Here is a 14559-nt window from a genome sequence, read left to right on the forward strand (position 1 = left end):
TTTTCCACCCCATTGCAGCGTCCCATGGGTTAGTTAAGTTGTAGTTGTCATTTCGTTTTTTTTTTGTTCCAAACCTGCTACAGATGAGTTAACTTGGGTGCTTCCTGGATTCTACCCTGAGAAGGATGGTGCGCAGACAGATCCGTGTACGTCGGGTGGGGGTCACACGGTCCGTGGTGCTGGGCGGCGGAGGACATCTGCGGCGCACCGTTATAGTCCATGTTTCCCGCCTGGTGGTGCGGCAGGTGATTGAGCCCGTACATGGATGGCCCGGATGTGGGCATGGGCTCCACGTAGTTCCCTCCCACGTACACGGGGCTTCCCTGCATGTTGGGAGTCCCATAGTTGCCGCTGTTACCCTGTAGGCCGTGGGGGTCGTACTCTGGCGCCGTGTTGGCATACTTCTGTTGGGACGGGCAGCTTTTCATGGGGTTTTGGTAGGCGGAGGACATGGCGTACGCGTTCTGGTGGGATTTGTTAAAAGATGGCGGGGAGGGGGCGTCGTAGCTGCCCATCGAATGCATTGAGTTCATGAAACCGGCCGAGGACTGCATGGGGAGGGGCGGGCTTCCGGTTGGGGAGGGGCCTCCTGAGGACGAGCCCAAGCCTTTACACTTCTGATCTTTCTTGTACTTCATACGCCGGTTCTGGAACCAAATCTTGATCTGGCGCTCGCTGAGGTTGAGCAAGTTGGCCATCTCCACGCGCCGGGGCCTGCACAGGTAACGGTTGAAATGGAACTCCTTCTCGAGCTCCACCAGCTGCGCGCTCGTGTACGCGGTGCGCGCTCTCTTGGACGCCGCGGACCCCGGGGGGCTTTTCTCGCCGCCGCTGCTCTCCGCTGGGGTGGGAATGAAATAAAACATAATTACTACACGCGGAAATTGAATGCATCGTTTCCTAATAAAGCAGCGGCCAGGCAACGAAACTTATCCCCCTGATATTAGTTGTCAACACTTCATAACTTTGGCATTTATTAAGAGATTGGGGCCCCTACATTGACCGGCTGTACGTAAATTGCATCATAGACAAAGCCTACAGCCAGAACCGTAGCCTGAGCTTGAATGAACATGCACACACACACTGCTTTCACTTATTGTTTTGGATGGTGTCACACACCTCTGATGTTCAATTAATGTAAATGAATTGTTGTGTGTGTGTGTGTGTGTGTGTGTGTGTGTTTGTGTGTCTGTTTGGTGTGTGTGTGTCTGTTTGGTGTGTGTGTGTCTGTTGTGTGTGTCTGTTTGTTCGAGCGCGCGCGCGCGCGCGTCTGTGCACGCGTCTTTATCATATGTGTGTCAGTGTCTGTCAATATATTTGCTAATAATAATCTTTGACAGCCTGCAGTTTAAGTGAAGCATTGCTCTTATCTGCAAACAAACAACGGCATTGGCATTCAGACCGTATCATCTTGGACGATGAAAAGAGATGAAGAGATATACTCAATGCCAACAACAAATCACCGCCATTTTATAATGCAATTGTTTCAAATGCTCATCAATAAAGAGAGGAACGGCTGCATCTGTTTCCCTGTGTCAAACGAATAGAGAGGTCTTTTAGCCAGAAAACATGAATATATAGCCTATGAATCCATCATTTTAGAACGTTATCCACTGATAATAACTTTATGAAACACTGTGGGACATGAGGTTAAAAGAGGGGAGGGGAGGGGAGGGGAGGGGGCACACACCGTTAGCTGAACTGGCGCTCGGAGAGCCGTTTTTTTGCTTAGTGGCCTGCCTCGACTCTTTCATCCATGGGAAGATCTGCTTAGTGAGGGTGGGGTTGGGGGCCAGAGAGGACGACTTGGGGGTTGACTTGGCCGCCCCTCCGCTGCCACCGGGCTGCTGCGCGGTGCCACTGCTGCTGGTCGCGTTGGCGGCCGGGTTGAGTGGGGGGGACACCTGGGGGGGAGGGTGGTGTTCAGGTGGCAGGCTGGGGCGCATACAGCTGCCATTCAGCTCTTTCGTCTTGGCGTGCTGTTGCGGAGGAGCGCTGTTGCCCCCGAGGGACTGCAGGGAGCAGGCGGACCTCTGGTAGTCGCCTTCGAGGTGCGCCGAGGACTGGAAGGCCGGTTGTGGTGGTGGAGCATCATAGCCGAAGCCGTTGGCCCCTTGGTACGACGAGTAACCTCCGAAAAGCGTCGAGTTGTCGTAGTAGGTCGTTTTCTGCATTTCCAAAAATGGCGTTACCGGCTACCAGGGTCCTTACGACCTTCTGGAAGAACATTGGCACCAGATGTCACGTGACGGTCTCTTTCCAACGGCCTCGTGGAAGCTGACCTGAAAGGTTAGAAGAAGCACAGAATGAGAGAGGCGCGAGATAAATCCATCTTCTCGCGCTGAAAGGCGCCATGACATGAATAGCGCGTTCCCACACCGCGGCCTGCAGATGCCGTGTCAGACTACGGTGCAAGGGGCCTGTCGCCCCCCCCCCCCCTCTACCACACACACACTCTACCACACACACACACACACACACACACACACTAGCCTCATAAACACCACCTGGGAGAGAGAAGACGATTTATTTTCTGACGATTTATTTTCTGATTTGTGGTGATTGTCGCTTGGGTAGAAATAGGCTACAGCACAAATACTGCCTTTTTTCACGGTTTTGTGATCAGAATGGGCGATAGATTGGAATAATGGCGAATATCCTTTGTTCTTTTTACGATGATGAAACGTCTTCGTTGTCATTCACTTTTTCATAATTAGACTCGTTTTAATTGAGATAGAGGCACACCTTCGTTTTCAGATGCTGAGTGTAAGGTTGTTTGTAATAAATAACTACCCTAACATGGCTTGTGAAATTATAATAGTGCATAACGGAATAATTAAAATATAAATCTGACTGCATATGGTGCATTCTTATGCGAACAACAACCAATATGATATTGTTCTCTGGACTCAAGTTTGTCTTCACTACATGTCTAAATTTGATACAAAACAAATACCGCCAAAAAACTGTGATGCTTTGTTGAAAAATTGTCTTGAAAACACACATTTGTAAAACAGTTATCTATGAATCGGTCTGTGTTCCATGTATCTGTTCAGGGAAACCATAGCATATGTCACCCTCAATCCCATTTCCTGCTAGCTTCTCTCCGGTTACACATACATGTATTTGGGCAACATTAAAAACCAGAAAAACCGGCGCTGTGACTTCCAATTGTAGCCTACTTTGTAGCAGGTCTCCGTGGAAGGGGAATGAGATAGGGACCCCGGACGTTTCAGGGGAGTATGATTCATTAGGGTCGCGAGGCCACAGAGGACTATGGCCCCCTAAAAAAAGCCTCGAGACCTTGCTATCAGTGCTAACTGCTGGGGTGGCCAGGAGGCCAGAGCGCGAGGGCATTGCCAAGCACCTGGGATTCATTCGAAAGCGAGATCAACCGTTGGAAAAATCGGTTTAAAGTTACAACGGAGGCTAGAAGGAATATAATTCCAAAGTCGTGTTTTTTTGTAGCAATTTTTTTTTAAGAAAATCCAAGAAGCAGGTTCACTTACGTATAAGTCAAAACAAAAACACAGACGCATGTTTGTGGTTGCCTTTTGGTATTATCAGGTAAATCCCCATAGAAAATAAACACATTCTGGGACTTAAAATGTATACGTTTGTTCTATTAAAAGGATATTTACTACGGTCAAATTTAAATTATGATGAAATGCTGATTATAATTTGTCCAATAGCACACAATTAGGCCTACATAAATGTACGCATAATTAACGAACATTTACATATTATATTCACTACAAAGACCTAAAGAAACAATAAGAATATGTCGTTCCACATTCTTCAGAAACACGGATGTAAATGATTTTTAAGAATGTCATAGGCCGGCGAAATGCAAAGCCGAATATCGAAAATCCATAGAAATAAGCAATATCGTATATGCTATTTTCGTGAAGAGACAATACATCTAGGCTAGTGTTGTGTTTCTATCCTATACATGTCCTGTATTGGTTATCTCCTCCACTGAAACGAAAAATGGGGAATGGAGACATTCTCTAATTTGAATAAAAAGATTTGGGGAAAGAAGAATACTGGAATAAATGAGACGGGAGCTGTGTTATGTGTCTGCCGGACGAGGAACCAGGGCTGCAGCTTTTGGACATCAACTCTCAACACGTCACAAATGTCGCTCATTTATCTTTCCAGTAGACGTCCGGAATCCTAATTATTTACTCTAAGGAATTGTTCAGAGAGAGAGAGAGAGAGAGAGAGAGAGGGAGAGAGAGAGAGAGAGAGGGAGCGAGGGAGAGAGAGAGAGGGGGGGACAGAAGGAGAAAGAGAGAGAAGGAGGGAGGGAGAAAATGGCTACAGGAATAATATATATTAAATCATATTGCTGGGCCATTAAATGGAACACGTAATGTCCTGGCCTAGCTTGTAACACTAACACAATAACTAACTTTCCTATAGATTCGGTCTAATGTGATTATGGCACTCTGGAGCGGATGGGCCGGATAAAAGGCCATTCCATAAAAGGACGTCAACAACAACACTAACAGCGAGGATAGACACCAAGCTTTGGCTGTCCAATCTGTATTTAAAAAAAACTAAAAGAAAGAAAAGAAAAATATTGATAAAATTACAAATGGCGTCTGTGATATATAATAAAGAAGATATTAGGGTATCCATAGATGTGTTATCCCGTTAACAGACTGAGAAATGAGCAATAATTGCATCAAAACATAAAACAGACATAAGAGTAGAGTAGAGTGTGGTTGTCTTTCATGAGCCGTCTTCATTCGTCTCTTTGCCTTCGTTCAATTAACAACAACAGGCCCTGGACGTCTGAGCGTCATGTCAAACGAAAAACATTTTTTATCGAAACATATATAATTATGTCTAAACAGAGCATAAACGGGGATTAGCTTAGCATCATTCCTCTGACATAGTACAGGGATCCATGCCTCGGTCCTGAAAAATAAACGCGCACCCATGACGGATCATCAAAGCCCATGAAAACAGATAGCCAGAAAATGATTTGCCCCCGTTGCTTTGTAAATAAATATAAGAGGGGCGAAAATGAATCCGTTGGAAGAAAGATTCTAAAGGAGAAAAAGAGGGGGGTTGCGGCGTGGAAGGAAGCTTAAAGCATTGTGAACTCTTCTTGAACCGCGATTGGAGTCATACGGTCATAAATCACAGCGACACACACTCCGCCATTCGCCAACGGATAGCCTATTTCAAACCAGCTTACCTTAGCCTCTGACGAGGGAAGCTCGGGCAGGCATCATATATTTTTCACATTCAGTCTCGATGCAATCAATAAAACGGGAACTCTCCCTCTCCCTCTCTCCCTCTCCCTTCAAAAACACACACAAACTCGCAGCGAATGTAAATTCCGCGCCGGTGTCTCGAGGACGCGGCTGCCCCGAGCCTGTGTCCGGGCGCTCCTTCGCGGATCCCCTCGCCTTGGGAAGGGGGGAGACGGTCTGGCATGAAAGATCAGAGGAATGCTAGGGGGGCTGCGAACGGACAGGCAGCGAGCGCCTGGCTGCCCTGTCGACTGGTACGCCCTGCTTTGCTGATAACAATGGCCTCAGATTTCCACCGTTCTCTCACGGCGCAAAGCCCAACAACATAATCCGAGCGGAGCCGCGGCTCGCCGCGAAATATGCCCCCATGTTGCCTCTTTTCTCTCCCTCTCTCTCCCGTGTGGGTCTCTCGGTGGTTAGGTTAGCTGTATCCTAGCTCCGCTTAGCGTTTTTCGGCTGGGTTATTGTTGTCAACACAGGCCCTGTGCAGCTATTAGGAAGTAGCGGGGCTGCACTTGGAGCGCCAGGCGCAAGCGTTAATCTCCATCAACTACACACAGCGTCACCAGTGGAAAAATTATGCTAATTACAAGACGTGCTGGACAGGACAGGGGCCTACACGCGGAGAAGCGGCGCTAGTACTACTACTTTTCTTTTGATTCACGTGTCTCCAGGTGTCAGTGTACGGTAATATTGTTTAGTATATGAGAGCAGCCCCTCCGCTGTTGGATATTAGATTACCAGAACGTGGGGAACGGCACAGCCGGCTCCTACTAGGCTCCAGGCGGGAACAGAATTCTCCCTGTATGGTTAATGTTTCAACACATTTTTCTCAACACACCCAACTAGTGTAATAACTAATGCGCAAAATGAAAAAGGGAGGGTGGAGGGTGGAGGGTGGAGGGTGGGGGTCTCAGGGAACAGACAACAGGCGCACTTTAAGAACGAGGGAGGGGTGAAAAAACAATTGAGTAAAAAGGAGAAAAGGAGAGATAATCTGTGATATTTAACAGCTCGGACCGGGCCGGTGCCACACAACCCCTTAGAACAACTTCGATAGCGAGTCCATGTTATAAATACACGAGACGCTTCCTGTGTTTTTGCTGTATGTGGGACGTTGACACCCATGGGAAAGGAGAAAAGTAAATCAACATTTCAAACAAAAAAAAGAAAGAAAAAGGAGAGAAGGAAACGACGAAGAAAGGAGACGTGAGACGAACATGGAAATGAAAACACTAAGGTGTTTTGGAGTTTTTATATTCTGTCTTCACTGCCTCTCACCATCTCTCCCTCTGTCTCCCTCCCCCCTCTCCTCTCTCTCTCTCCCTCTCTCTCTCTGTCTCTGTCTCTCTCTCTCTCTCTCCCTCCCTCTCCCTCTCCCTCTCCCTCTCTATTTTTATTATTCAGGACACTACCCCCGTCGTTTATGGCTACGTAAGATTTATGACTTGTACCACAGCAGTAGGTCTAACCGTAAACAGCAACTTTAAAAAGATGCATTTCGTGTGGGTGCTTGAATGAAGAGGAGCACCGGCGGTGTGGGAAGAAGGTAGGAGTCAAATATCTAGGTGTCTGCAACTTTCTTCTGCGTGGCATTGTTCTGGATCTGCAACTACTGCTAAATGGGCCGAATGGAACCAAGCTTTAGAAGATTACTAATTAACAAATGATTTTGTTTCCCAGCGACTAAGCCCCTAATGGAAGGTTGGTTTTCTCACGGTTTCTGGAGAGAAAGGAGTCCATAACAACTAGATTTTTCTGGATTAAAACATGCTAGTGCCTGTTAGAAGATTGAGGATTTGTGGACGGTTTTTTTTTGGGGGGGGGGGTGCCTGAATCATGGATATAGGCTATTTCAACGATGGAACACTGGCGTGATTTTGGAATCCTCTACAATTATTTATCGTAGTTGCTATACCAACAACATATACAGAGACTTCATATACGTCAGTAATCAACAGAGGAATATTCGTTGCACATGTTGTATTGTGTAACTGAATTAGCTGCCTATAGCTTTCCTAGATGGGAAAAAGTGTGTATTACTTTGAAAAAAAACTCATACAATACTGCTGAATATGTGCATGCTAAATATACTTTCGAGGGGTAATGTATATGTGTTTAGGTATTGTCTACTGGTATTTCACCATCCCAGAATTGTTCAGATATAAATTGAATCCATGATATGCTTTTGCATGGCATCACTGAAAATAATGTCCATTGTTCTATTCCTCTACGGGTTCTAGAACGTTGCTTCCTCCATGAATAGTTGACCATAAATGTTCGTACGGGTTTTCTCTCTGTCATACCTGGCGTATGCAGAATGCTATTGTGTAGCTAATATGCATAATGCTACACACGCCCATGCTATCATCCATCCATTACAGCTGTAGCTGCTCTCGCATATTACATTACGATATGTCATGGCATCATTGATAGAGAGTAGACACACACACACACACACACACACAAACACAGGCAACACCATATTAACTTTATGTTGTTGCTCAGTCAATGACTTTGAATAATCTGACAACAAAGTATAATGTATTCAGAAAGAAAGGGCCTATGATATTTCTGATATTTATACACCTTTTCAATATTTATACAGATTTTTTCCACATCCTGACAAACATATCACAGCCACAATGCACCATAACACAATACTACACTGTAGGCCCAGGGTGTGATAAGCAATAGCACGTGAGTGTCATTAACAGCCTAGAATATCACTGTTGAGAATGTCTGCCAACCCATTCCAATAAAACATATCTCTGCCTTCAAATCTATTTTTGTTCTGTTGAAAAATCCTCATTATTTCAAGGACATTGTCAAAAATATGGTGTTTACATTCAATGGAGCATCAGCTCCCTCCCTATTCATACGAACACATCATAAAATGTTAATAATGCTTTTTAAAATGTGTAATAACATGATGACTTACCGATATATTGCTGTTTATAACGACTGGGTTTTATGCAAGAATAGAGCAGCTTCCTGACGGCGTGAAGGAACTGAGGAGGGGGGGAAAAAAGAGAAGAAAGATGCAATCAAACGCGGTGTTAGAAAATCCAATACAGAGCATATGACCTCCTGTAGAATAATCGAACACGGAGGCAATCCGAGAGTTTGCCACCGGTGACAGATATCGTTAACCTTAAATTATTCCCGTGGAATACCGGAATAAATGCAAAAGCCAAAGGGGAGAGAAAATCAAAATCCTGGGTGTTCTCCTGAGCTCCATTCTATTGATTTCAATTATCTAGCAGAGCAGAGCTCATATTCCTGATTATGTCTGTTTGAGTGTCTGCAGTCTCAGGAATACAAGCGAGCCAAATATCCCCACAGTGATGGTCGAGAATGTTGAGAAGAAAAAAACAATCCTGGATGTTCATAAAGATTAATGGAATAATGTTGATATTGATGTGTTGTTATTTTCCATCAACGTTGCTTCTGCAGCAGCCTTGCATGTGAATAAAATAATAACCAATTCCATTATAAAAAATAATTCCATTACCAATATCCTAGGAAGCCCAGTGACTAATGATTTATCAATTTAGGAACTAATATTACCCATCGATGGAAAGACCAAGCTCAAAATAACAATAGTAGTAACAATGTTGTTATTGATTATAACAACAATTAAATCATTAATAATAATAATACCAATAATAATAACAATAAGACGGAAAATGGCAATAATGATAATTATGAAAATAATGATGATAATCAAGCTGTGACAACAATAATTAAAAAGGTGCAGAATAGCTTACAAAGTCTCCATATACAAAACAGCTCAACGAAATGAATCGAAAATTAACGAAAGTCAGCCCATAGAACGAGCTGCACCCAGTGAGACACACGGTAGTAAATAAACCCTCCATCATTCTGGAGGAAAAAAATAATAATCCCAAAGTGTAGTTAAATGCAAGCACTCTATATTCCCAGATCCAGAGAGAAAAGCAGGCAGAAAAGGGCTATATCCAGCGACAGGGCCGGAGCAGAATGAAATCAAATGGACATCATGGTGTGCAGAGTAGCTCTTATTAAAAGTGGAATAAAACCGTTGGACGCTCTCGTTCGCCGGGCGCCTGACAGCTACCCCAAACACATAAATCAAACGGAGGATTCCCCGACCTCTCCGACTTTGCGGCCTATAGCGATATAAAGTTATTTATTGCATCCTCGCACTCACGCACAGCCTTGGCTCGCTTCCATCCCCCTCGCCCGGGCTTTTTTCCACCGCTGCCCGGGTTAGTTTTGAAGATTTTCAGCACCGATAGCACGCTGGCGACCCGGAGCCCTCCTAGCCCTACCGGACGAACCTAAAGTTACCTAGAAAGTGAAGGGTGCTCGAGCCCCCGCAGCAGGCGACGCTGCTCGCTCTGAACAAAGGGAGGAGGCAGCTTCAAGGAGAAGAGCTGATGAGCCAATTTTTGAGTGGAAAAAAGGGCTGAATGGAGAGAGGCAGCGCGGAAATTCAGACCAAATCACGGCTAACCAAGCACTAATTCAACGAAAATCACCCAGAAAGACTGCCTGGCTGGGGTGGGTATGGAAATAACGGTGTAGAGAGAACACGGGCATTTGCCTAGGTTCATTTCTGCACGGGTTGCAACAAAGGGCTCCTGCATAATTTATCAAAATGCATATTAAGTGGTTGCTCAGGCATTAAGGGAGTGGAGTAATGCTTGCATGCTCCAACATTTTCAATCAAATCCTCGCCAATGTTCAAATCCCCGAAGCTTCAAAGCCTCACTCCAGAAGCTCGAGCACATAAACAGTTTTGGTCCAACTTTATTATCAAGTTTTTTTCTCCTCACTCCTCCCATTCCCTCTCTCTCCCCTCTCCCCATATCTCATCTCTGCGTTAGCGGTGCCGTCACAGACCTGGCCATGTTTCCCCTCGCACCCTCCCATCCCGTGCCCATTACGGTTACCGATAAACGGTTTCCCCATCATCCCAACTTCCCCTGCATGCGCCGTGTAGGCTACATGAACGCGAGCTGGGTGTCAAAAAAACATGGGAAATAAACAGGGCTAGTAGGCACGCGGCGTGGCCGTATACGTGTCTCGCTGTGACGGATAGGCGCTCGGTTCTCCAAGTGACCTCTGCGTTGAGGAGCAATAACTCACCGGATTAATGATCAATCAACGGAAGTACTTTGGAATCCCCTCTTAATGTATTATATATATGTATTAATCCCGACCCTGCTGTCCAGGACTCTCACACGGCCCATATGGCCGCCTGTGGACTCCAGCCTACCGCCGACCCCAGCCCATTTGTTGTGTAATTACCAGCAGGCAGTTGTTAACAGGAGAGTTAGTGACTGGACGAAAACACAGCCAGAGAGACGAGAAGGCCTCCTTACTTCCAAATCCAGAATAAGGCCCTGTATACGAATCATGCGCTCACGTGACGCACATACGTCAAAAACACTGTCGTTCTGAATACGACTGTGGTTGGAATATTCTGGAAACCCTTACTGGTTTTGATGTCTCAAAAATGGGACGGGGAGAAAGATATTTTTCTTCACCTTCCCCGGATTTTCTTGTCTCTCACTGACTTTTGGCCCATTCTCCAAGGCGCCACCTGCAAAATTATCTATTTCGCTCCCAATCTCAGCGAAGGTGCGCCTTTCATCGAGTCCCTTCGCCGAATTCCGCCGCCTTGAAGTGCAACGAGGTCGAACGACATGGCATCCCAAATGGCGAAGCGACGAATTGTTCTAAACGAGGGGAGACATGATATATCTCCTTTTCTCTCCCATTTCTGGCGGATGACACGAGACTTTCAACACCACGGCCTTTAGTGAGCGGTGCCGGTGGGATGCTGTGTGGAGGCCTCTGGCTCCAATCTCTCAGTGATAAAATGAGTTTCTACACTTCCCCTCACTGGGCGAGTGGAGGGGCGAGGGGGCTTGGTTTTACACCCACGCACATAGCACTCTACTAAAGATCTGCGGATTACAATTAAACTCCCATTTGAGCCCCCGGTGACCCGCGCGTTATGTCGCCATCGACCCGGTAGAGCCGGTTCTCATTGCGCAGCAGAAGTAGAACACAAGTTCAGAAGGAGGTGGTAGTTTAGAAAAGGAGATATGGGGAAATATGTCCACTAGAGATTAGAATATTGTGCTGTAAGAAAAAGGCTAATTTGCTTTCCCTTATGTTGTTACTATATCTCATTTATTAATAGTGAAAAATAAATAAAGTTTTTATTTAGGGCTATTTTAACAAGGACCTATATATAAGTAGAGACCTTGGTTGGAGACGTGAGGAGGAGAAGACGAGGAATTGTCACCTTTGACATTTACATACGAGGCGCGAGGGCAGAGCATAGGCCTTGGGTTGCATTCTCTCTGTTCCAAGAATCTCAACTAAGAATCCCTTCCATCAGCGCGTTCCTTTGAGAGACCAGGGTTAATCTTTATCAGAGAGAGGCTGGAGGTGCTAATCTTTAACCGAGAACTCAAAGAGAGAGAGAGAAGGGGGGGGGGGGTTAGGGGTCTGGGGGGGCTTGGGTCAATGTGCCCTTTTTGCTCCAGGCAGCTAAAAAGTGCCAACCTCACCAAATATGACATATGTATGAGGATTGGTTGGGGGTGGGGGTGGACGGGACCATGCCTAGATAGCGAATACATGACTCAAGGAGAACGTTGTTTGTAACTTTGTCCAATTTTAGAGTGGATCGAGAATATGCTCTTAGCTTTTCATATTACCTTTCGGTTGACATGCTCCGGGGATCTGCTGATGATCGTTGTAGAATAATAAACTTCGCCTGAGGTACATAGATAGATGCCAACATGGCAAATAAGTTGCACAAAGGAAATATGGATGATATCCAAATACTGTCAGATAGTATAAACTGAGATACAATAGGTGCACTTCTACTTCTTCCATTGGGGTCAGTGATGCATGATAAAATCAATGACATCACGACCGCTCGGAGTTCTGTGGTTTTTCATTCGGTCTTCCAAGCCAAGGTCAGGATTTCCAAACACCTATCCAACGAACCTTTTGTGTGAAGTCAGATATTTAGCCTGGAAACGAGGTAGAATGATCAAAACACGGTAACCGTGGAGAGAGAGTGACTCAACTCACGCAAATGTGTCTATTGATGAATTGTCTTAATGCGCAACAAGTTGTAATGGGTTCCACAATCCAGAGTTCGCGCACACGCTGGTTGTAACCCTTTTTGCTCAAGTGTGTCCTGGTTACAGTAGATCAATGATTTATTTTTTGAAAGGCCAAAAGCTGCAAATGATAGGCCCAAAGGATACTCGTTATATTTAACGCTTCATATACATTGTTGCAAGCGAGTTTGTCATAATGCGCCACTGTAGGCTTTCGCAATCTCTCCGGCCACATTTGGGTCAGACATGGATAAGATGGATTGATATACAAAGAGCCCTATTCATATGTATAATGTTAGGGTTTGTAGATATAGGGTTCAGAATATTAAGATTGGATGTAAGGACACATGTAGTAGGCCTAAACGGACAACATATTACCCTAATACTGACAGGCCTATCTGAGCGCTCTCAGGGTCTACCAACGGCGAATTGTTATATTTCGACATCATATTTTACCCGTCTAAGGGTTCTATCACACGATGAAAAACTCACACAGACCCTTATGTCGCCTTCGAATTATAACCGCGAAAGTCGGTGACCTAACATCGCTTAAAACGCCATTTGTATGTTTGTGTGTCCCTCCAGTTGTCCCACAAACAGCAATATAGTAAATAATAACAAAGAGAGAGAGAGTGCCCTTGGTGACGGGGAGGACAGCGTGTTGGGAGTCCTGTGGAGAGAGAAAAGGCCGAGGCTAAACGTGAAGGAGCTCGAGTAAGCAATCCTTTCACACAGTCATAAATCACGCGCACATGCGTCTTCTTTTTACACCTAGCCATCAGATCCCATTCACGAGCTCTCTGCACCCCACACCGCCCTGTCCCCCTCTCTTTCTCTCTCTCCGTCTCTGTCTAAACACAAGGATGCACCGCACTTTACGCAATGAGTAAACTTTTAAATGGGAGGTGTGTTGGTAGTGGTGGTGGGGGCTGATATGGACGCTTGACAGAGAAGTTAGAAACAAGGGGAAGAGAGGGACAGCCAGGGAGAGGTAAAGAAATGCAGTGAGGTAGGGAGACAGAGAGAGAGAGAGGTAAAGAGGGGAGCGAGACGCCCTTTAGCCCCTCTCCGTTACCCATTCGAAGGCATCTGTCTTCGGCTGCTCGAGAACACAAAAAAGTTGGCGAGCACGGGCACACCCAAGGATGCCTCGAGCTCGGGTCACACAGCGGATAATTAATGACTTGTCTGCGTAGGAGCATAGGACACTGGGAAGAAAGAACTCGAGCATCCGGCATCAGTCGACGGCTGTAAACCTTACCTGACTTCCAGCGAGCACTGCTCTGGGTCTCAGCAAACAACGCTTGGCCACCGTTTGTGGACTATTTGAAGAAGAAGACCCGTCTGGAGTATAATATTGTTTCTGGCTTTTTTTATGGTGACCTTGGATGCGTAATGGCGCGCAATTGGTACTTAATGGCTTATGGGTTATACTACAGAAAACAAAAAAGGTAGAGTTTACATGACGGCGTTGAAAGGCTATAAATCCACAACTCGCGAGCCCGGACGGGGGACTGTTTCGTTTCACTCACATTACACACATGCGCGCGCGCGTTGCTCCCACCAAACAAACACGACGGGGTCCGTATTGGCGAGCCAGCCCACGAGCGCTCCCTCCCGAACGCAGACGAGCTCTCCCCCTACTCTTTGCACTTCCGAACTCGGCGAGCTCCGCGTGCGATTCCTTCGGAATCCCAACAGTGAGCAGCAGGCGACAGATTCCACCTCTACCCTCTACTTCTCTCTCCTTCTCCCCCTCTACTTCTCTCTCCGTCTCCCCCTCTCTGTCCAGGCTAGAGCTGCCTGCTCGCGTGGTGGAGGGAGCGAGGTGGGTTGACTGACACGGTGAACTAGTGAACCGCAGGACTGACAGGACTGGGGGGACACACACATGCGGGGTGGAGAGGGAGAGGCTGGCCAATGGGGATATCTGGTTCTGCAGGGCTACAAGGCAGGCAGGCAGACAGACAAGCAGGCAGGCAGGCCGACACGGGAGCCATATGGCGATTACAACCTGCGCGCTCCTGTCGGGGTGAACGTAGTGAAGCCCATTCCGATACTGGCTCTCTCCCTCTGCCCAAGTCAGATGCGTCTTTAGGCTGGCAAAGACGGATAACAGCGGCTAGTGTGTTCCTCTTCAGGAAACGATGATGCTAACA

At 46.3% G+C, this 14559-nt stretch overlaps 1 protein-coding gene across 1 annotated transcript in view; it reads right to left on the bottom strand.

Annotated features, from left to right (window-relative positions):
• The window catches only part of hoxb3a (homeobox B3a), a 3684-nt gene extending 1503 nt beyond the window's left edge, over nt 1-2181 (bottom strand). The window contains exons 1-2 of the mRNA XM_083677803.1: nt 1691-2181; nt 1-841 (exon numbers count right to left, since the gene is read on the bottom strand). The exon at nt 1-841 is cut by the window's left edge and continues 1503 nt beyond it. Coding sequence (XP_083533929.1) covers nt 78-841; nt 1691-2174 — 1248 coding nt within the window. The 5' untranslated portion in view covers nt 2175-2181 and the 3' untranslated portion in view covers nt 1-77. The remainder of the gene's footprint in view (nt 842-1690) is intronic.
• Nucleotides 2182-14559: the final 12378 nt, after the last annotated feature.

This window comes from Argentina silus (genome assembly GCF_951799395.1).
Source record: "Argentina silus genome assembly, chromosome: 9".
NCBI classification, from domain to species: domain Eukaryota; kingdom Metazoa; phylum Chordata; class Actinopteri; order Argentiniformes; family Argentinidae; genus Argentina; species Argentina silus.